This window comes from Zonotrichia leucophrys, chromosome 4 (assembly GCF_028769735.1).
Source record: "Zonotrichia leucophrys gambelii isolate GWCS_2022_RI chromosome 4, RI_Zleu_2.0, whole genome shotgun sequence".
Classification (NCBI taxonomy): domain Eukaryota; kingdom Metazoa; phylum Chordata; class Aves; order Passeriformes; family Passerellidae; genus Zonotrichia; species Zonotrichia leucophrys.
The window spans coordinates 58,815,709-58,838,075 of record NC_088173.1 but is presented as its reverse complement, the minus strand read 5'-3'; the positions used below and the strand labels follow the sequence as shown (position 1 = coordinate 58,838,075).

The following is a 22,367-nucleotide window of genomic DNA, read 5'->3' as shown; positions in this document are numbered from 1 at the left end:
CAGGCTAAACAACCCATTTCCTTAGCTGCTCCTCATCACACTTGGGCTCCATACCCTCCAGCAGCTTTGTTACCCTTCTCTGGACTCTTTCCAGCACCCCAATGTCTTTTTGGTAGAGAGGAATCCATAACTGAAACAAACTACTCAAGTTGTGCCCTCACCAATGGCAAGCACTGAGGGACAAGCACTGCCCTGGTCCTGCTGGCCACTCTATTGCTGATACAGGCCAGGTACCATTTCTTTTCTCGGCCACCTGGGCACATGCTGGCTCATGTTCACCTGGCTGTTTACCGGCATCCCCAGATCCTCTTCTGCTGGGCAGCTTTCCAGCCATTCTTCCCCAAGTCTGAGCACTGCCTGGGGATGTTATGTCAGTGTAGGCCCTGGCACTTGGACTTGCTGAATCTCATACCATTGGCCTTGGCCTGTCTATCCAGCCAGTCCAGATCCCTCTTTAGAGCCTACTTACCCTCCAGCAGATGAACACTCCCACCCAACATGGTGTCATTTGCAAATTTGTGGAGAGTGAATTTAATCCTCTCATCCAAATTATCAACACAAGTATTAAACACAACTGAAACGGAGCCCTAGGGAACACCATTTGTGACTGTCTACCAACTGGATTTAACTTCATTCACCACCCTCTGGGCCCAGCCATCCAGCCATACTTTTACCCAGTGAAGTATATGTCTGTCCAAGCCATGAACAGCCAGTTTATCCAGGAGAATGCTGTGGGAAATGGTGCCAAAGGCTTAACTAAAGTCTAAGTAGACAACATCCACAATTAAGGCTTTCATTTAGTTTCACAGTGGAGCTGTTCAGTCTGCAAGGTGCTGTGGAAGACTGGAAGCAAGAAACTCATGATTTTTAATCTCAGATGGCTTGTCAATGTCAAGCCCTCAGTTTCCTAAAACCTTTTTGCTCTTGCTGTAACATGGATACTACTTCACCCACTTCTCATAGATATTTTAAAGATTAATGTTGCATAGCTAATCAATGTTGCAGTGCATACACATGCTTTATTACTGATGAAGCGTCAAATCAATGAAACATTCAGGCCTCAATTTTTCAATGTCATCTGTGCAGAAAGATCTTTGCACCTATTTTGAACCTCCAGAAGAAATATGAGCTTCACAGAAATACAGAATTCACTCATATTGGTGTCTCTGCAACATCAGTACTTCACTTCCTTCCAGTGATGCTTAAGCAGTCACTCTATTATTCTCTCAATGGAAGAATATTGCAACAACTGATAACTGTATTAGGAAGTTATGGAGCAGTATTATCAAAATAGTTCACTCTTTATTAATATTTTTTTCATTTTTTGCCTTTTCAATTAACCAGATTTTAAAACCTTTGGGAGTTTCAACAGACAGCTACATCAAGACTGATTAATATTCATCCTTTTTTTTCCCTTTTGTCTTGAACATATCTTCAATTTAAAATAAATATTGTTAAATATGAAAATCTGATATATGTATAAATGCGTGTGTATGCATGTGTATGTATGGCACATCAAGCAGTTTATTTATTTCATAGAATTCTGAAATCATAGAATGTCTTGGGTTGCAAAAGATCCTAAATATTATCTAGTTCCAATTCCTCTGCTGTAGGCAGGGACAACTTTCACTATATATTGATGAGGACTTTAATATAGGTCCTTAAGGGACACCATTTGTCATTGATGTCTTTGGGACTCTGAGCCACTGACAGCACCCTCTGGATGCTGCTGTCCAAACAATTTCTTATCCATCTAAGTCCACCCACCAAACCCATCTCTCCCCAGTTTAGAGAGAAGGATGCTGCGGGGGCCCATGTCAAAGGCTTTACAGAAGTCCTAATAAATGATCCACAGCCCTTCCCTTATCCCACCGATGCTTCATACTGATACTTGATATTTCCAAAGTATACTGTAGCTGTAAAAAGTGCTAATCTGAGATTCTTGAAGATTGAGGAAAACAGGGTATCTACTGCATAGCACCAGAACACTGTTGTGCCAGATATTGCTCCATTCTTTTTCTAAGTACCGCAGCCCAGTTCAAAGTGGTAAGGTAGAGAGGTCAAAGGCAAGTAAATTTTACATTGTTGGGGTTTTAAAAATATTTCAATCGAAAAAAATTAGTAATAAATATTTAACTAATTGTGATCACACCATCAAGGATCTGGTTAAGGCTAACAATAGTTGAAGCAATACTATTGCTCCCTTAAGATTTTGATCACTAATACTGATCTGTATGGTAGTCTCAAGCTGACTACTAATCTGTTTTTACTTGCATGCTTCTTCAGTACTATTTATGTTTGGTTTAATCCTGAAATGATTGAGCACAGATTCACAAAGTCTAACTAAATTATCTACCTTCAAATGTGTCTTTTACATAAGCTAAAGAAAAGCTTCTCATAGTTTTATTTTTAGCAACTTGCAATTGGTAAGATTATAAACTACTCTTAGAACATTAACTGTTAACATGGGCTTACATGGATGACCTATCAAACCTCTTTTTCTCAGTCATTTAAATTTTGATATTCCCCTCACCTAATGACCGTTTAATGAAGCACAGAATCAATGGCATGTCCCTAATGTGCTGAAAGAGGCAAAACTGTCTGGTTGGAGAGTAATACAGGAAGTTACAAAAGATTACTGGAATCTCTTCTAAGCAGCTTATACTGTGAGCTCCCTGCTGTGGCTGCATAAGAGACCAGCTGGCTGGATGCTGCTGTGAAGGTGCTGGGGCTGTACACCATGGGAAGTGGCTGCTGGCAGTGCCAAGCCCCACACAGGAGAGCTGCCAACTCTGACCTACCTCAGGGATTAATTTAAACCCATTCTTGATTTTTGATTGGAATAAACTGAATCTTTTGTAGATTAGAACTAAGAAAGGTGGAGAGTCACAGCAAGGAGCTAATACACTATCTGAATAGACAAGGTCATTGAATTTGCACTTACATTTTACGCAGCTGAGGAAGTTTCTTAAAGATTCCAGTAGCTTCCAGGACTGAAAATTCATTGTTATTTAGTCGCCTAAAAAAAAAATTACATCAATTTCAGAAAAAATTGTTCAGGGATTGTCACCCCAGGACAGGGATTGATACAAAATGTTCCACATTATGTGAACTTTTCAGTCTGGTTTCCCTGAACATCTGATATTTAAATCTGACATTTAACTGGTAGCTGCAGAACAATTCCTTATATAGTTACATTCCTAATTTTGATAATTCCTGTGAATGAACATTCTCATTCCTGGGAATGAACACTTTCGTTAGTTAAACTTAGGCATACATAAGACATTTTCAAAACTTGATCACTAAAGTTTACACAGCTAAAGCTGAAAAGGAATAGGAGATGTGTTTTTAATTTTTCAAACAAAAACGTAACTAAGGGAGGATTCCATGGCAACTTATAAATAAAAGTCTTTAGAAGGACATATAAACCACTGAAGATTAGTCTTCTGTTCTTTAAAAGGATATCAGGTGGAGTCTGCCAGACATCTGGAGGTACTCACAGAACACTATTTACAAGAATGAAGGAATTACTCTTCTTTTGAGTAGGGAATGAAACCCACCGCATAGGTCTTCCCATGAATTTAAAAAACACTTCCCTCACCATGATTTATCTTCATACCACTACAGCTGGCACACATATATTGCTTAAGGCAGCATTAAATGCTGACTTGTAACCCTATAAGAAGGAATGCAAAGAGTGACAAAAACTAGCTGGGCATTTCTCTCTCCTGCACAGGTATCAAGGCTTACAGTACAGTATACCTTTAACAGCAGCTAGGTTAGGGGACCATCTACATTTCAAACAATACCTGCATTGACCCAGTACTCCTTACTTCCTCTCTGGAAATGAAAACGGAAATTATGAGTCTCAGATCCTTTATATGCTCTAATAGAGCTATATTATTAAGGAAGGGAGTCTGTCCAGCATTTCTTTAGAAATCTTAAATAGGAAGGAGAAGATAGAACTGACAAGATCACTGCGAAATGAAATTCAGCAGAATTCTAAACCCAGAATGCTTTTCAGAATTGCCTTATTGCAAGACAAGTTTAGAAAAAAAACAACTAGAAAATTAAAGAAAGCTGTTTGTTCATCCTTCCCTTCTGTTCATTCTCATTGATAGCCAGAAGGGAAATGAAGGTTGTAAATCTGAAGGTATGGTAGTACAACAGTTTCAGCATGGAACCAAGCAGAAAGAAGACAGAAGTTTTTTGGATATACACAAAACATTCATATATCACACTAAACTACAAGGAACATGAATTTCAGAAGATGCTATCACCTCTAAAAATCAGACTTAATGTGATTTTTAGGGGGACCATATGAAATACTCTTGCACATTGCAAATTACTCAAGTTATTTCTTCACTCTAAACAGACTTTTCTTTACCCTATCAACAAAAGAACCACTGACTATTCTATAAATGCTGACATCTTCAAATACTTTTCAAGTGCTATACCATCTAGAATGACTTGATAATGAAAACATTAACTGATTTCAATAATACTTACTTGCTCTACTGCAAACATTTCTAACCGCATCGAAAAATGCAAATAATTTGATCATTTATCCTTTGCAACAATCTTTTACCAATTAGAAGTAATTTACTTTGTCTCTCCCTCAAGTTTCTTTCACACAAATGCCTTCAACCCTTCCCGTCTTCTTTTCTACGATTCGTGTTCTCCTTGAATTTTTTCAGAGCAATTATATCCATCTTGAAAAATGAAGTCTTGAAAACAGTATTCCAGCTGATCCTTTACTATTGCTATGCACAGTACAATAATTATTTCCTATAATCCACATTCTACATTCCTATACATATATCCTGAAATGAAATTTGCATTGGTGCTCAATAGCACTCCTTCATCTTTAATATGTATGATAACAAGACTCTTTTTTCTTGACCTATTTGCTGTTTATGTCTCAATCTTGTAGTTCTATCTAATTTCATAAGTAGAATTTTAATTTTATTTTATTTAAATTGAATTTATTTTACTTAAATTAGTCTATACACAATTGAATCAAAATTATTACAGATAACTGGAAAGTTTACAGATGTGGTGGGATCTCCATTCTGTATCTTAATATTATTTTTTGAGCCCAGTGCTCTTCACTGGTGAAGACAGCAACTGTAGTTATCACCCATCACTAGATCAAGAAAATGATCTTAAAATTACTTTTACCTGGTTTATTCAAATAAAGTACTGAAATACCCTTCTCAAACTCAAAAATAAACAGAAGCATTTGATCTTAATGTCTACATATTCTGTTTGTCTGGATTATTTGATGCTTTTTGTTGTTTTAGTAACACAATGGCTAAGATATTGCATGTTTTTGAAAAATAGTTGAACCTCCCTTGAAGCTTATATACTGCAGTGATAGCTGTGCTTTCTAAAACTACCTTGTTAGGTGATCATCTATTGCAAAATCGTTACAAAAATTCAGCATATAAGACTGAAATTATTTTTTATTTAGCATTTCTCCTGGGGACTTCATTTTGAGTGATTTCTGAAATGCTTCCTGCATTTTCCTACATTTTAGAAAGCTACCTGAAAAATATTTTATTTTTGGGGTGCAATTACAGACTTGTACTTTATATCAAATACTTTACTGTCAGATTAGACAGATCATACAATGTTTCTCTGGAAGACAGTGAGCAAGGGACAAAAAGGGAAGTTAGAATAGCAGTTAGTTGGTTTAGGTATAATTTTTTTAACTTTTACAATTAAGTAGCTGAATTGAACTCTATTAATATTTTCTGATAAAAAAAAAAAAACAAAACCCAAAAAAAACCCAAAAAAACAAAACAGCTACTTGGAGGAAACAGGGTTTTTTCCCAGTGGTATTATTGTTATTCTCATACATGCCGGTAAATAGGCAAACTGGAAATCAAAGAATGGTCCTAGAGCTAGACTGGGAAGTCCCAAGATGAACAACAAAGTGCATCAAAGACCAGGACAGGAGGAAACAAAAGGAAGAGCTATAACTTTTGTATCAGTGAGGCAAAACCCAAAATAATGTATTTGGCTGGAGCAAATGGATTTTTAGCAGGATTAAAAAAAATGAAGAAGTAATTTCTCTATCCTCTCTAGAATATTTGCAAGACTGTTGAAATTTTTATTACATCAAATGACTTGAAGAACAATCTGTACAGCCTATCAAGTAGAAGGCTGAATAATAACTTTGTTACAGTTAAGCACAATCTTGGATAGAGTGCTGGAAAGTAAAGGGGTCTTTAATGCAAAAAAAAAAAAATATAAAGGAAGCAGTGATGGAAACTGAAGAGAGGTAGAGTACATCTAAAACTAAAAGTTCCCATAAAAAAAAAATTAACAGAAGTGAAAGAAAATAAATTCAGTCACAGTCTCAAGTGAACGGTGGATTTTTTAATCCACTAACACTTTCAAATAAGACTGGATATTTTCTGAAAGAAGTGCTGTAACCTTGTATTTAGTAAAAAAAATTTTTGTCAACTGAAATTTGAGTGTTTAGGACATAGAGTAGATGAAGCTTGATTATTTCATTATTCCTCCTGAATTTAACATGTAGGAACCATAATTATAGAAAGAAAACACCTGACAGTATATCTTCCACATGCAAAATATTAATCTAAAAAACAATTAAAATGCTAAATTAAAATTATAATTTCTTCACAGAAGAGACAATTAAACATGATTCCTCCTAAATATCAAAGTAATGCATGCTTAATAATGTCAACAACTCCATTCCTCTTTTCTTGGTTCAGTAACTTCATTTATACAACCACTACTTGATGATTTCTTCCCACACTTTAATCTGTTACTTATTCCATCAGCTTTTATTCTTAAATTAAACAACTGTATCTCAACATATCGGATAACATAAAACGTATTTCTCCACTGAATTCTATCTCCCTTCACATAAGACTGTATCCTTTCTTTTTTCTCTGATTGCAATTTTCAGATTTCTAATAGGAACATGTTGTGCTTTAAGCCCAGCAAGACACCACGTCCAACACAGCCATTTGCTCTCTGCTCCACCATCAGGACTGGGGAGAGAATCAGAAGGGTAAAAGCTGGAAAACTCATAAGTAGAGATAAATACAGTTTAATAGGCAAGTAAAAAGCCAAGCACCTGAGTAAAGAAACACAAGAAATTAATTCACTGCTCTCCATGGGCAGGCAGGTGTTCAGCCATCCCCAGGAGAGCAGGGCTCCTTCAATTGTACCAGTGTCTTGAAAAGACAAACCCTATCATTCCAAATGCCCCACTCTTACTCCTTCTTCCTCCCCTTTATATACTGAGCACAATTCACATGGTCTGGAATATCCCTTTGGTCAGTTTGGGTCACCTGTCCTGGCTGTGTCTCCTCCCAACCTCCCATGCACCCCCAGCTTCCTTGCCAGCACGGCAGTACAAAAAGCAGAAAAGGCCTTGGCTCTGTGTAAATCCTGCTCAGCAAGAACCAAAACATCTCCATATTATCAACCCTCTCTTCAGCACAATTCCAAATCATAAGCCCGTACTATCCACTGTGAAGGGAATTAACTCTACCCCAGCCAAAACCAACACAGAAAATGGTAATACTAAGTTCAACTCCATCTCCCAGATTAGAGACAGAAAAAAGTCTCCATTTGTGTTTCAAAAATATTTCAGTTTTAAATCTCTTTTCCTGTCCAGATATTCAAATACTTAACAATAGTCTCACTATTTCATATCTGATTGCCATAGTGTTTCTTTGCTGACAGCTGTGGACTGCTCTTTTAAGAGGTGTGCCATCCTGATGCTCATCTCACTCCTGCAGGTGACAACTTGATCACAATAATCTTGTCTCCACATCTCTACACTGCTTTACTATGTCAAATCAAAGTCCCTTTTTTTTGTCCCTCAACATTTTGCCTTGTTCTTTAAACTGAATCTCCTAGGAAAACAGCTATTTCCTTCCACCTTTGCTCAGCAATGACAGTCACTTTCATCTACCTTTCTGCCAATCCTTCAACCACCTCTGCATTCCCTTTTATACTATTCTTTGCACATGGAGAAGTCTTGTAAAGCTGTCTTAATTTTATCTTTCACTCCCTCCTTGAAGATTACTTCAGTTGTAATGCTTACAAATAATTCCCATATGGCACTTATTAAGCAAGTAATAATCTCTGAGTCCTTCTCCCCCCACCTCTATTCATTATACTATTATCTCATCTTCTTAACTCTGATCTGTTTGTCTGTTTTATCTTCCTCTGGTCTCCTGCCCAACAAACATAACGTATGCTTTGCATAAAAAGAATCATCTCTGTCTGTTTAAACATCTAGGTAGCACTTTTTAAGACAGACCTCTCTGGTTACTGGATGCCCTACTTTCTCCTGCAGTTAAAAGTTAAAATCAAAATAAACCCCACTACCTTTCAAAAAATCCAAGTGGATTGCTCAGGTCCTGAAGATATAGAAACATAGACTAGTTATTTTATTTCTTTATCATGGGTTTTTAGGGTCACATGATATTGAAATAATGCATAAATAACTTTTATGAATATTTAAGCCTTCAAAGTGCACCACAGAGGTTACTTTCAATCTTTGCTGTTTAAAAAACTAAAGCTGTGGTTTCATATTTAAAAACTTTAGTCTTTCTCCATAAGTAAACAATGCTTTATTATGGGTTTAACTTACAGCTCTGCTGTGTACTGGGGAATGTGATCAGGAATTTTGTTGAGTTTCTGATTGGAGCAGTCCACTGTGGTTCCTTCACAGCGACATTTCTCAGGGCAAGCCAAATCTGCAAAGCAGTCTCCACTTAATTTGGATCTGTAATCTTCAGTGCCTGTAGAAGATTCAAGTCAAAACACAGAAGCTAAGTCAATAAAGTATAAGAATTTCTTCTTGTAAGAGGGTTGAAAAGACGTCTGCAATGCAGATAACGGGTGGGCAACTTGGGAAATGCATGATAAATTCTGTGATACTGAACAGACACAAGGGCTTCAAGAGAGGGTTAAATATAGGGACTTAAGATATGCTGGAAAAAGAAACTGAGACCAACTTCACATAGCAGGATAACATTAACTTGAGCTTTTCACAGCTGTACTTTCTGCTGATTATGTTGTCAGCCAATCTAGCCTTGTTTATAGCTAATCAAACAAATGCCACTGTTTGTTTTAGAATTTGTTTTCTTTCTCTGTATCAAGAATAAATAGATCCTGAATGCCACCTTTTCTCTTTCTCTGGTTACAAATTTGTATTGTTGACTGGACTTCATTAACCTCTGTGATTTTTTTGTTTTTATAGTCCCGATACTCCACATCATCTCAACAAATAAGTTGAAAGCCCTGTTTTCAGCTTTAATTTAAAAAATGTGTGATCCTGACTTAAGCCTCAGCAGCTTGCCATGCTGTAGAAAGCTGCGTGACGTTCCATGGTGCTTGACAGAACCATGTTTTACTCATACCTCACAACCACATGGTTAGATCAAGCACAACAGAAAATCTCGCTACGTTATCAAAACTGCATCCATTAGGCCAAGGATAAGAGCAAGGGAAAAGAGGAAGGAGTAGGTATAAATTACAGAAGCATTTGAAGTTTAATACTTGCTTACATGACATGGCATTCTTACTACTGAATGTCCAGTGCCACAGATTAAATAAAAATACAATATATATACAAAAAGTAAAAAAAAAAAAAGGGAAAAAAAAGAACCACATTGAAAGTTTCCTCCACCATTTCCCAGAGTCAGTCAAAGAAAACATCCTAAACATATCAGGAAAAAACACCTGGTAAGGAACTGAGGGTGGGTGACAAAGAAAACAAAGAGAAGCCAAAAAGACCTGTGGGTTCTTCTTGGACAAAGGTGAAAAGACTGAGACTAGCAGAAGGTGCATCAGGGCTGGGAGGTACACTGTGATTTAGTTCAGACACTGAACTTTACTTACAGCCAAAATGGTGAACTCCTGAAAAAGTAAAGATAGCCAAGAAGGAAAGAAAGACAGAGTAATGCCAATTAAGACAAAAACATGAACTGAGCTCTCATGTTCTCTACTTAACTTTTGTTTGATTAGAAGATGGTGCTAGGGCCATTGTCCTCAGCAGAAAGAAAGAATAATTCATTTTGAGTAGCATTAAAAATGAAGATAAGATTGGGGTTTATTACAGATTTCATCTAGGGTGATGATCATGCCTCCCATGAATTATTCTTCACTATTTTGTATATGTTCTTTAAAAGCTGCTCCCTGAATGTATATAGGAGTTACAGAATATTCTGAGTTGGAAAAGACCCACAAGGATCACCAAGCCTCATACATGCTATACCACTTAAATCCTTAATAAACCAAACAAATAAAGGAGAAACAGACTGCTCTCTGGAGGGGGAAAAAACCCAACAGTCATCAGATACTATGTTATCTACCACTTGTAAATGTTTTAGTAATCCATATGCTGAAATACTACAGGGTACTTTTATGAGGTAGCAGATAAATGATAATTTTTCAAATAAATGATTTAATACCTGCAAACCTTTAGTCTTCCAAATTGCCATATTGAAATTTTACTAGGACTTCATAGTGTCTGTGGAGCAACATCTCCAAATGACAGATTTAAAACAAATACTAAAAATGTTTACGTGTTTAAAGAAATGCTAAGATTATGTTATAGTATCCACTTAAGTATAAAGAAGTGGTTTTTAGCACTTTTAAATACCCAATAAACGAGTCTAAAAATAAGTTTTGTTTGTTTCCTCCTGCATCCACAGTACATCACTATTAGCAGTTTAAACAATTAAATATTCAGGGACAATGCCTTCAACAACTAAAATACTTCTAGGTAGCATCTCCCTGATAACCTGATAGAAAGAGAAAGCAACAGAGAAGCATGTATATAGCCCATTCTTTAAAATTTAATTATTTTCCTTCTTCCCTCCATCCCACCCTCCCTCAGGAATAGCATTTTTTTAAAGGGTATGTAAATAAGCCTAAACTGCATGAGTGGCCATGTAATAACCAGGCTGTGAAGACATTTGCAGGCAGGAAAACGTTTCTAACTCACAAGCAAAAGTTGTGCTGGCGAGGTTGAGTAGACATCAGTCTGTGGCAGGAATACAGCTGTACTACACACTAAGGAATGGAGTGGTAACTACAGGTTCATGAAATTGAATTCTCCTGCTTTATGCTGCTTTAACACATTTTTGTGGATGCTAGTGCTGACAAATTGTGGCCTTATTTTGTATTTCATATTTTCTTTACTTTATATTCAAAACAATGTATTAGTATAAGGGCCTGAAGAACTTCACATGACTGCAGCAAATTTAAGTGTTACATCACACAGCATTTGGAGGAGAGCTAAACATACCAGCTGAAGAGAAAACAATTAAGATGACTGCAGAATGATGATATACCTGTGGTACTTTAAAGAAGGAGTACACTGGTGTCCTAATCAATTACTGTAGATATTTTTCTAGATATTAAACCATGGCAGAAAATCCTGATTGCAAAACACATACTGTAACTCATCAATAGATGCATTATTCCCTTGTTTATTTTGTTATTTATAATGTGTTATGAAAAAAATGTGAGTGAATAATTTTTTTTTTCTATTAAGAAAACAGTGCACACACTGACAAGCAAGGTAAAAGAAGAAAGATCCATATTTCAAAGAGCTAGGGCCAACATTGGTAAATCTTTTGTAAAAGTATCATAGACCTATTGTAGCTTAAAGCTGTGTGTAAATTACTTTTTCACTCCAACTTGAAAGTCATATTTTCTTTAATGGGAAGCATTTCTGATTCACTGTATGCATGTGACCACAGAATGTCCCTAATTAAGAATATCAGCTTTCTTTTCCAAGCATTCCACTGTGATTTCCTAAACAAAAGGAGGGTGAGCAAGCAGCAGATGCAGCCAGCGTAGAGCAGGAAAGCAAGGCAAGGAAACGTTCGTTTGTAGAATGTTTAGAGTTGTGCTAGCTCTTTGATGGCAGTATGGATTCCTGTGTTTAAAAGCAGCTCAGAAGCTACATTTTAAAAACAGTAGCAGCAGAAAGGCAAGGTACAAGGTAAGTAAAAGTGTCAGTTAAAATATGAACTAGCAGGTGCAACCTTCTAAATATAAATATAGGTATAGTTTTGGTAGGTTGTGTGCAAATCTGTGAGACAGAAAAAGGTAAACGGAGCTGCATGCTAAGCTCTTATATTCAGAAAACAGAATTACTATTTTCTACAAAGGAAAACTATGTATATATATAGGTAATGACTAATGTTAATAAACATGCATCAGTTTCCTAAAAGCTATGACAAACTTTGCTTTTGGGGTGAAAGGGAGAGAATATCTGCAGTTAGTCAATCTTACTGCAGAGCCAAACCTACCTGGAATGAAATACTGTTCTTTAGCTAAATAAAGAGAAAAAAAAAAATAGAAGATGCGCCTGAATGTCAGCAAGCAAAGAATGAGTTTTATTAGATTAAGTATGGACTGCAGTTAACTACAGATAATTTAGTGAAAAAAATGTGTATTCACAATGAGAGCTGATAAACAACGAAGTGTGAATAGTCATAAATGTATCCGGAACACGGATTAAAAAACAGTTTTCATCTGGTATTTGCACTTGAGACTGAATAAACTGTAGAATGTGAAATGCACCTGGAACAGCTGGACACCATATGACAAAAGTTAGGATTTAAAGAAATGTAAGTAGGAAATGGAATAAGATTAGAAAAAGAAAACAGTAAATTTCAATATGAAGTAAGCTCCCTGTATAAAAGGAATATGTTATGTTTCCATATTTAGCTTAGAAATTTTTAGATCTTTCACATATTCCAGAGCCCTGTGGAAATTTAAAAAAATGATTTATGGTGGTGATACTTGTAGTGAATAACTTTAGCATTTAATTCTGAAGTTTTATATATTACATTTATGTTGTTAGGCTTAATGTTACTCAGAAATAGTGCCAAATATGTTAACTACGGTAACGTTCCATGATCCAACAGTCTATGACTTCCCAGATTTCCCTCTATTCAGTCAACCAACTAAAAAAAAAAAATCTGTGATGTTTAATAATTCTGTAGAGAGACAGCTGCTTTCATTAGAACTTCTAAAACCACTATTTTTCTTTTTTGCCAATAAAGGAAAAACAGCAGCTGAACTAGGACAATTACCTGAGCAGCGGAATTTCTTGCTTTTGATCTGGCCGATCCTTTTGTTTGCCAGCCGGCGGGGGCTGGTGCACCGGGCACCGCTGGTCTCGATGGGGTTTGTGTGCAGGTAATCCGCCAGCCACTTCAGATGGCAGTCACAGATAAACGGGTTCTGAGCCAAATGCCTTCCGTGGAGGAAAAAAACCCAATAATATCACTCATTATTTCCCTCTGGTCTCAGCAGTACCCAGTGCTTTTACTGCACTGTAGAATATGAAGTCGTACTTGAGAAAACCATACACAAGAACATACGTACAAGGTCTGAATGGCACGTAGGGGTGAGAAGGTGCCTTTTGCAATGGTCTGAAGCTTGTTGTCATACAGAGAAAGAAGATTCAAGTTGTGCAGGTCTTGAAATGCATCAACTCGCAGACAATTGATCTTGTTGGCATTCAATAATCTGTTTAATGGAAGATAATTATAAAATTGAAAGAAACAGTTCTGTGTCACAGCTTCAGCATTTTTCATAGACAATTCTTTGTGTGCCTTTGCTACCAGAGCAAGAGATGTAGTAACAAATTATAATTGATAGTGACATAAAGAATTTCAGTGAATTGAAGTATCTTATTTAGGTTATATGTATTCCTACATATTTGAACCTTGGAGTTGAAATGCTTGCATTTATTTACCTAAAATCACATTTCTTGTATGTGCTGGCAGAATGTCTGTGTGGTATTTGTGTACTGTGCAAAGAAACAAGCCTAAAAAATCAAGTATATTCAAGGAAAACTAGTTTCTCTGCCAAATAAATAAACAAACAAAAAGGGAACTGAACACTGTGTTCATTAGCTGGAAGAGATGTGCAGTGGCACTTTTAATTATATGTCACTAATCAGCATGCTGCCACATTAACAGAGTTGTAGTAAAAACTGGTGGCATGGAATATATCCAAATCTGTCTTGGATCCTTTCTCCTCTGCATCTTCAAAGGGAACCTTTTCTTCCCTGTACCTCCCAGACTTCTAGTGTTAAAACAAACAAGCCAATCTAAACCAAGTCCTTTTGAAGAGAAAAAAAAAGCCTTTCCATTAGATGCATTTTTCTAACCAAATACTTTTTACTTCTTTCCATTTGAGCCAAAAATGGAATTAAATGGTGGACTTGAAACCTAATGCTCTGATAAAGTTTTGCCACACAAGTAGAAATTTACTTAGACCTAAATGTACTACCTTTACAATGCACATTAACATAGGGAATTTTTTTTTTAATAGATACTTGAGAGTTAGGAAAGGTCTTAAATCTTTATTTTTTTACCAAATCTGAAATATATTTTATAACTAAAGCATCTTTAAAGGAAAACAGGAAAGCATACCTGCCTACTACTGTACTATTTTTCTGACTAAAGTAAATCAAAATGCAAACCTCTAGGTGGTGCTAGAAGTCGCATTTTCTTTGTATGTATTTTACTGTTTTGCCATCTTCAATTAGTTGACATTTTCCCAACCACTTCATGGTGAAGTGTGGACATTAGGTAATTCTAAACATGTGTTTAGAAGATGTTTTAAATTCTTTAAGAAGGCTCTAACTCAACAAGTCAGTTATTCTGGGACAAGTTCTTTCAAAAACACCACTGTTGTTTTATGGTCTATTTAACACATTTATTTTACACGATGCACCTACTTGCACAGGCTCTTCTGCTAAATATTGACAATCTTTGATAAAACTACCAGGTACTACTATGATATTTTTTATTCCAGTATAAAATCTAAACAGCCACTGTTTGAAAGGTTACATGTGGAAATTTCCAAAGTGTTAAATGACGTAGCAGCTCAAGTTCACAGATTCAAAGAATTGCACAGGGTGTCAGTAAACATTAGAATTCATCAATGAAACTGTCGTGCAATATTGTTCCTTCATGGGTACAGCTAGAAATGCAATTGTATGGCATTTCCACTATATATTTTCTCTTTATAAAACACACAAATATTCCTTCCGTGGTTCCCACACAATTATATACATCCTATTTGTCATTTACAGTATCATATCTTTATGAGTTTTATCCTTAGAAATTCCACATGGGAGAATAACTTCATTTTAATCATTTCAGGCTGAAACATTAACTGATATGATCACATTTCTGGATGAGTGGCAAGCTGGCCTACAAGAGTCCTGACTCTTTTGGTTTTAGCATAATTTGATTTTACTGTACTTTGATCTTACGTATGGGATTTCCTGCCAGTTCTTCTTCTGGCATAAATCTCTCATCATGTTTACCCTTTCGAATGATCTTAAAATAGAATAAATAAGAAAAAAATACTCACAGCAGTTGCAGAGAAAAGAGTCCTTCAAACAGGCCCTTTGGAAGTTCTGTGATTTTATTGCCATAGAGGACCCTGTACCAGGAAATAACGCAGACAAACCTACCATTATGAAGGGTAGGGAATTTGACTTCAAATATAGAGAAATTCCCATTTTCCTGAAAGGAATTGAATAACAACCACTTGATGCTTGCAATATCCTTGTGGTCCTGTGAGGCAGCAGGATCACACTTTCCCAAATGGTGTGTAACCCAAAGAGCTCTGCAGAATCAGCACCTCACTGATTAGAGCCTTACCAAAGGACCCTGCTAAGTGGATTTGCTGTTTGCGAGAACAACTGACTGGGGAATAAAATACATGATTGGTTGTGTTCAACTGTTTGCCATGAACATATTTATAAAAAACCCCACACATTATTAGTGTCCAACTGTAAAAGAATATTCAATTACCACTATCATTCTGAAACGATTATTACAACTTTCAGAACGGAATGAATTTATAGCAACATTTTGCACTGAGCCAAAAGGCCAGAATAATTTTACTACAAGAATATGGGAAATTTGCTTCTGTTTACAGGTCAAACAGATACCTACAGTGAATTGAGTGAACGTAAGCCCTGGAAAGCATCTGGAGCTGCTTCAGAGATCTGGTTATTGCTCAGGTCACTGAAACAAATAACATTTGATTCAATTAATTCAAGCTATTTTCAAAATAATGAAATTTAAGATAATATGTAATTAGAATCAAGTATGGATGGGAGAGAAAAATTGGAAATATTTACATGAGACACTGCCAAAGAATTTTAATATAAAACCACTGAAATTGCCAGTACACTGAAACAAAAAAAATGCACAGATAAACATAGTTCGAAACTCTTGGAAAAAAAGGACAAAATGTTTACTTTTTCTGACTGCTTAAGTACATTTTTAAAGAATTCTCTGCTTGCTACAACCCCAGAGCTATACAGCGTCTAAAAGAATCTGAAGTAATCCTCACTCTTTTTTTTAACTAGAATTTTCAGTACAGTAACACACTGATTCTGTGCAAAAACACATTAAACAATTTCAAGATTTGGTAAAACCCCAATTATTATTAATATGACAAAGATGATATATAGTCTCAATCATTAGGCTGCGATATCAGTTTGCCTTCTAGCAGTCAGACTTTTTAAGTGCTAACACGTTAACTGCAGTTCCCTGTACCATCTTAATTTGTCTTTTTAATCTGGATATGTATATATATACACACACATACATGTGAAAATAAATGTAAGTTATTTGGTACGTACATTCTTCTGAGCTTTTTATAGGGGGAAAAAGCTCCAGGAGGTATGACCTTGATTGAATTTTGTTCTAACCGTCTGCAAAAGAAGAGCAACAACATAAATATACAACCCCCAAGCTAAACAAGAACCTAAAGCCATAAGAAACTAGAAGGTATAGACTTCAACAAAAAAGACAACTTCTTATTTCTCAAAAAAACCCAAATCAAAACAAACAAAAAACCACCCCACCAAACAGCCAGCCAAACCTTTAAACCTGTACAGAATAATATTGTAAATTAAAATAAAATTTTGATGTCATATTTAAAACAAAACTTATTTTCAGAACATGTAAGATTTTTTTTAAATTTAAGTCAGAATTGTCATCAAAAATTTCAATCTTGAATTAGTCTTAATTAATCCTAATGTGTTATTCATATAAAGCAATTTGCATAGTAATCTTTATTCAGACATACCTAAAGATTTCTATGAAATAATTGAAATATGCAAATCATGGGAATGGGGAGAGGAATGTTCCTACAGACCAAATAATATATGTTGCTACCTGCAATAAGGCAACTGCCATATTTTTAAAGAAACACACAATTTATTTAGATACTGTGCTCAAAATATTTTCTTTAACATATAATACTAGATTTGCCCAGCCACACTTCTAACTTCTTTAAATAAGTATTTTAATTTCAGCTTGTAGCTAATGTTACTGACCATGCTTGTTTTGTATGTATAGTGACTGTAATTGAAAATTCCCATGCTGTAAAGTGTGAATTTACTGATGGAAACAAAAAACTCATATATTCAGAGTAAGCTTTTCCAAGAAAATACTCTAATAGAAAATGTTTCTTTTTGTAAAGTTTCTCAAGAGATCATGATATAGTTGAACTGAAGCTTTTTTTTCCTGCCTTCATGAAGTCTCTTTCAGATAGAGATATTTATATATTTAACGCTTAAAATCTCTTTACTCTGATAATACTTTAACTTAGCAGAATTTGTTGTTGAATGGTTTATGATGAACTCAAAGAAAAAACCCAAAAGCTCCATGAAAATCTTCTAGATGAAGAAAATCTCACTTCATCACAACTGTTTTGGTCCTTTTCAGGAAAACGTTGTCACCTTGCTGTAGACTTCAGGTGTATTTTAAGCACTGAAGGGAATCCCATGGCACAAGATGGAAAACTTTTTCCACAAACACGATGCTCATTCATACTCTTTGCCTTGGCTGAGCCTTTTGGACCCATGAAACACATGCTGCATCAGCCTGGGAGTGCTGACAAGGATACAAAGGATCAAGGTCACTTCTCTTCTATACACCTGGCTAGATGCAGAAGGCAAACACCTGAATAAGCAACAACTTGCTGAAGTTAAGGCCAACACCAAGTTAGGCCACACTCAAGTATCTTCTGTCCTTACATTAAAATTTTAGTTTAGTTTTCACTGAAAATAAAGGTTAGGCATGGTTTTCAGCTACAATAATTTTTTAATTCATGTGCTAAATCAGGGAGAGGAAACCCTCCAGATAACAAAACTTCCTCATTTTAGTAACTGGAAGAGTTGGGAAACGAAATTAACCTGGCCTTGAAGAGCATGGTTGCCATCCATCCATTCCTGTTACACACTCTGTTTGGCAGCAACCACCTGCCTGACCACCAGGGACAGCCCAACCTGACACTGATCAGATGTGGAGCCCTGAAAACAGCCAAAAGATGTGTCTGGCACAGGGAAACACATAAAGCAATGCAGAGGACTGGAAAGGAGAGGTGGTGAAAAGGACAGGGAAAGATTAGGCCATATTACAGAGGATTGCCAGGGAGGGGAAAATGCTTCTGGGTATATGGGAAAGAGATATTGCAGTAGTGAGGCTCCCACATGAGGCGATCACAAGCCTCATTCATAAAAGCTTGAGGTCTAGTATTAAATAAATTAGGACACAATGTATTTTCCAGTTTATTCACTTACTTTAAAATACATATTAATTCTATAAACTGAAGTACTTTACAGGATCCAATGTAGGTCATTTTTCATGAGAAGGTGAAATAGCAGATTTCATTTACTGCTGTCCAATTTGGCTACAAATTACATAAGCCAAAAACTGAAGAAGTCTTGCCACAGCATATTTCTGAAAGCTAACTTCCCAGCAGTTCTAGCACCAATTCACTGGTGGATATGAAAACGAACTGTATACCAACTTTACCTAACATTTCCTTTTAGTGTGACATTTACATTCTAGCAGACAGAATGTGCAGTGCTAGGATATATATTTACAAGTCTTCTGGATGAAGGATTTGTTTTAGTAGGATCATCTAAGTATGTATTTTCTTAACTTAAGCCGAAGTGTAGGCACTGAAAGACATCACATTTTAGAAAATGAGATTAACATAAGACAGGAAGAATAAGATTATATAAATAAAGAAGAAAAATCTTATACCCCACTTTGTAAAGAAAGTAAATCAAATCCACATTTTCAAGCTTTGTTATCCTCTAATTTTCTGCTTTATCTTCACAGAATCAGCTAAATTTCACAGAGTGTAAATTTGTATCCACTATTCCAGAGAAAATCTAATTAGATATATTCCCGAGTCATAAAGTACAGATAGACTAATATCTAAAGGAAATTTGCATTCTCCTGATAAAACCCACAGTAATTAAAAACTTCTTTATATTAATGCCCTATATTAAATGAAATATTTTTAATTCTGAGATAGGATGGGTTGTAGTTTTCGATTACAGAAAAAGTCAGCCATTAAGTGCTTTCAAATGACTTGGCCAGAGTGGAATTATATCACCAAAGAACTAAAAAAAACTTGAGTCAGTATTTTTCCATCAAATTTATATTAAATTTTGTCCCAACAACTCCTTTCAAAGTCATTCCAGAAGTCATTTTTTTCTTATGAATGAACATCTATGTATCATAAACAGTGCCTTGGTGGTTTCTTTTTCAAAAGTCACAGTCAATTTTAGTAGCATATTTAATAAGCTAAGATAATGGAGGAAGATGGTTAAGTACACTCTGCATCAAAGCTTGCATTGCCCCATGTAAAAAGAAGTACTCTGCCCACCATCACACAAATACTAATTAATGCTTTTAATATGAAGTCTTCATCTCCTTTTAGTGTTTCACTTCAAAGAAGTCCTGCACGGATACATAAGTGTTTTACTGTCTTTTAATGCTGCCAAACTAGTTGAAACCTTTTTTGAAGACTATTCCCTAATCACTCCTATCTAGGAAATGTACTGTGAACATTTCTCTTTGGAAATCTTTCCCCTCTGCTTATCACTGCAGACACTGTAATGTACAACCACTTACTATTCTGAGAAACAAAGGTGCTTCTGCAGTTGTGACTTCCAACCTAATCAAATCAAATCAAAGCAGGTCCCCAGCCAGCAGACAGATTCTTCCCACACGGTCCCCAGAGAGCCCTGTGACATGTAAATCACTTGACACTTTCCAGGAGGATGCTGTTCTGTGCTATGAGCCTGCAGCACACCATTGCTGATTACTGCTTCTGCACTTCCAGAGACAGACAACATGCTGATTTATACTGACACTTCTAAACTAACCTCTTTTCCCACTATAAAAAGCCATTTCTGTGAACGACTGCTGCACCAGGAAAGAGGGCAGACTGAGAATGGAGAACAGGGTGTTCTCTACAGAATCGTTTTTACTTTAAATCATCCAGATGGGGTATAAGATACTAAGTCCTTTCAGTAGAGAATGGTAAAAAAGTATACACAGAGATGTGCTGCACCTAAATGCATGTAAAGGGATCAGAGATGTACAAAAAGCATTGCATAATACTAAAATATAATTTTAAAAAATCTTGCTTAAGAAAACGTGAATTTGCATATGGAAGAGCAAATTAGACATATATTTTGTAATTAAACAATCAGAACATAACATCTTGATTAAGTAAATTTGGATGACAGAATAGTGGCTTTAGCAGTTAATTAATCTATACTTTCAATTCCAATATCTCCTAATTTACAAGAAGTCTTTCAAGAAAGTTGTCAAGAAATCCCAAAAGAATTTTACTACAGAGAGGAAGTGTAAGCTGTGAAATGAGTCTGATGTATTGCACAGATGCTGATTATACATGGTAATAAAATTGACAGCTCTTCTTTGCATTTTCCCCATCTGCTTTTAAAGTAAATGGCAAAAACAGCTGCCAAAAAAACAAAAAATAGATTTCAGTGATGGGATTAAGTACAGCTCCTGAATCTGAAGAACAGCAATACACAGCCAACACATCTCTCATCACATGCAACATCTGCCAGATTTTGGGTTTTCTTTGTTTTTAAAAGTAATGATTTCCCTTGCTAGAGGAATCCTTGAGGCTATTAAACAAAGTACCTTTTTTGTCTCTCCGTAACTGCACCTCTAGAGTGCTTAAATCCACTAAATGTCACTTCTAGCCTTAGCAGCAGAAGAATTCTGTTGAAATCTGTGATATCATCCACATCTAAGAAAACAAAAGATGTATTTCGAATGATTACATTACTTTTTTTTATTACTTTCAGGCTCTAAGTCTGTGTATTAATAAATCTGTTTGACAGTTTCCTAAATATTTGTATATAAAGAATCACTGTCAATGTTGCCCTAAAGCATGCCAAACTGTTAACATCCAGTCTAATTGTTCTATCAAATATTTCCTCAGGGGATTGATTTTAAATGACAGACGACTCCTTAGTCTGCATTGCATCAAGAAGGTAACAAGAATTGCAATTCCAAAGCTATTAAACAATTAATCTCATTTACCCAAAAGAAAGTCTCAAACTGGCATTTCATTACAGGGGGGGCATCTCATGCTCTGAACTCCAGAGCATCACTAATGACGATGGGCCTGACATTCCTCCACTGTTACAGGTTCAGCTTGTATCAAAATACACCACTTGTTAAATAATTATTCGCTTAGTACTTTGGCTTCTGTCAGTGCGGGTCCAGTGCAATTAGCCTGAGTCACCCAGAGCCAAGTCAGTCTCTCTAATTAGCCCATTTTTGATAAGAGTTCTTATCTTATACTACCAAACCTAGTCAAGCTCTACAGATAAGTGTTTTAAATTCACAAAAACATAGATACAATCCTGCTACACTCTTGGCTCATCACAAGCAGGGACCTGTCTACCTGTTCTAAAAGAGCAGAAACAGTACCTTGAAAATCCCCATTGTGTGAGACCAACAGGGTGACAGGAGTCCTCACTACCTGCTAAAAGATACTACTAATTTGCCAACAAAACTTAGAAAGGGTTTTAACTGAAATTATGTGTTGCTTACTTACTATGTACTTAAAAATGTAACTGATAAAGAAACATTTGAGTGATGAGCAAACACAAAATACTGAAAAGTCAGTATCCACAGTTTCTTTTCAAATTACTTCACTCACATAATTGCTGAGGGAAAGTAATCAGAAGTGAAGAGCTATATGTGAAAATAAAACCTAAGGTTAACACCACCTTTGGAGTGTGGCACAGCTGTCAGAGATCTACAGGGGTTTCTCTGGAAAAGTGACATGGGCCTTCTCCAGCTTCCCTTCATGCCGTATAAAATATTAATTTATTCCATGCTTGAGTTATTTCTTTCCCTTGGCAGCATCAGAGAGGTCTGTCAAGGTGCCTCTTCTACTTAAGAGGCACACCTCTTAAGTAGACCCACCCACAAAAAAATTGCACAAAACCCCAAGAGATGGGATGG

General features: G+C 36.0%; 1 protein-coding gene across 7 annotated transcripts in view; it reads right to left on the bottom strand.

The window, feature by feature from the left end:
- SLIT2 (slit guidance ligand 2) overlaps positions 1-22,367 on the bottom strand; it is a 257,508-nt gene that overhangs the window by 57,012 nt on the left and 178,129 nt on the right. For 5 of the 7 annotated variants that reach the window (XM_064711856.1, XM_064711858.1, XM_064711860.1 and 2 more), the window contains exons 10-17: positions 16,691-16,762; positions 15,996-16,067; positions 15,406-15,477; positions 13,402-13,545; positions 13,107-13,270; positions 12,318-12,341; positions 8,642-8,792; positions 2,945-3,019 (exon numbers count right to left, since the gene is read on the bottom strand). In XM_064711856.1, coding sequence (XP_064567926.1) covers positions 2,945-3,019; positions 8,642-8,792; positions 12,318-12,341; positions 13,107-13,270; positions 13,402-13,545; positions 15,406-15,477; positions 15,996-16,067; positions 16,691-16,762 — 774 coding nt within the window. The remainder of the gene's footprint in view (positions 1-2,944; positions 3,020-8,641; positions 8,793-12,317; positions 12,342-13,106; positions 13,271-13,401; positions 13,546-15,405; positions 15,478-15,995; positions 16,068-16,690; positions 16,763-22,367) is intronic. The other 2 variants (XM_064711857.1, XM_064711859.1) reach the window with 1 other exon arrangement.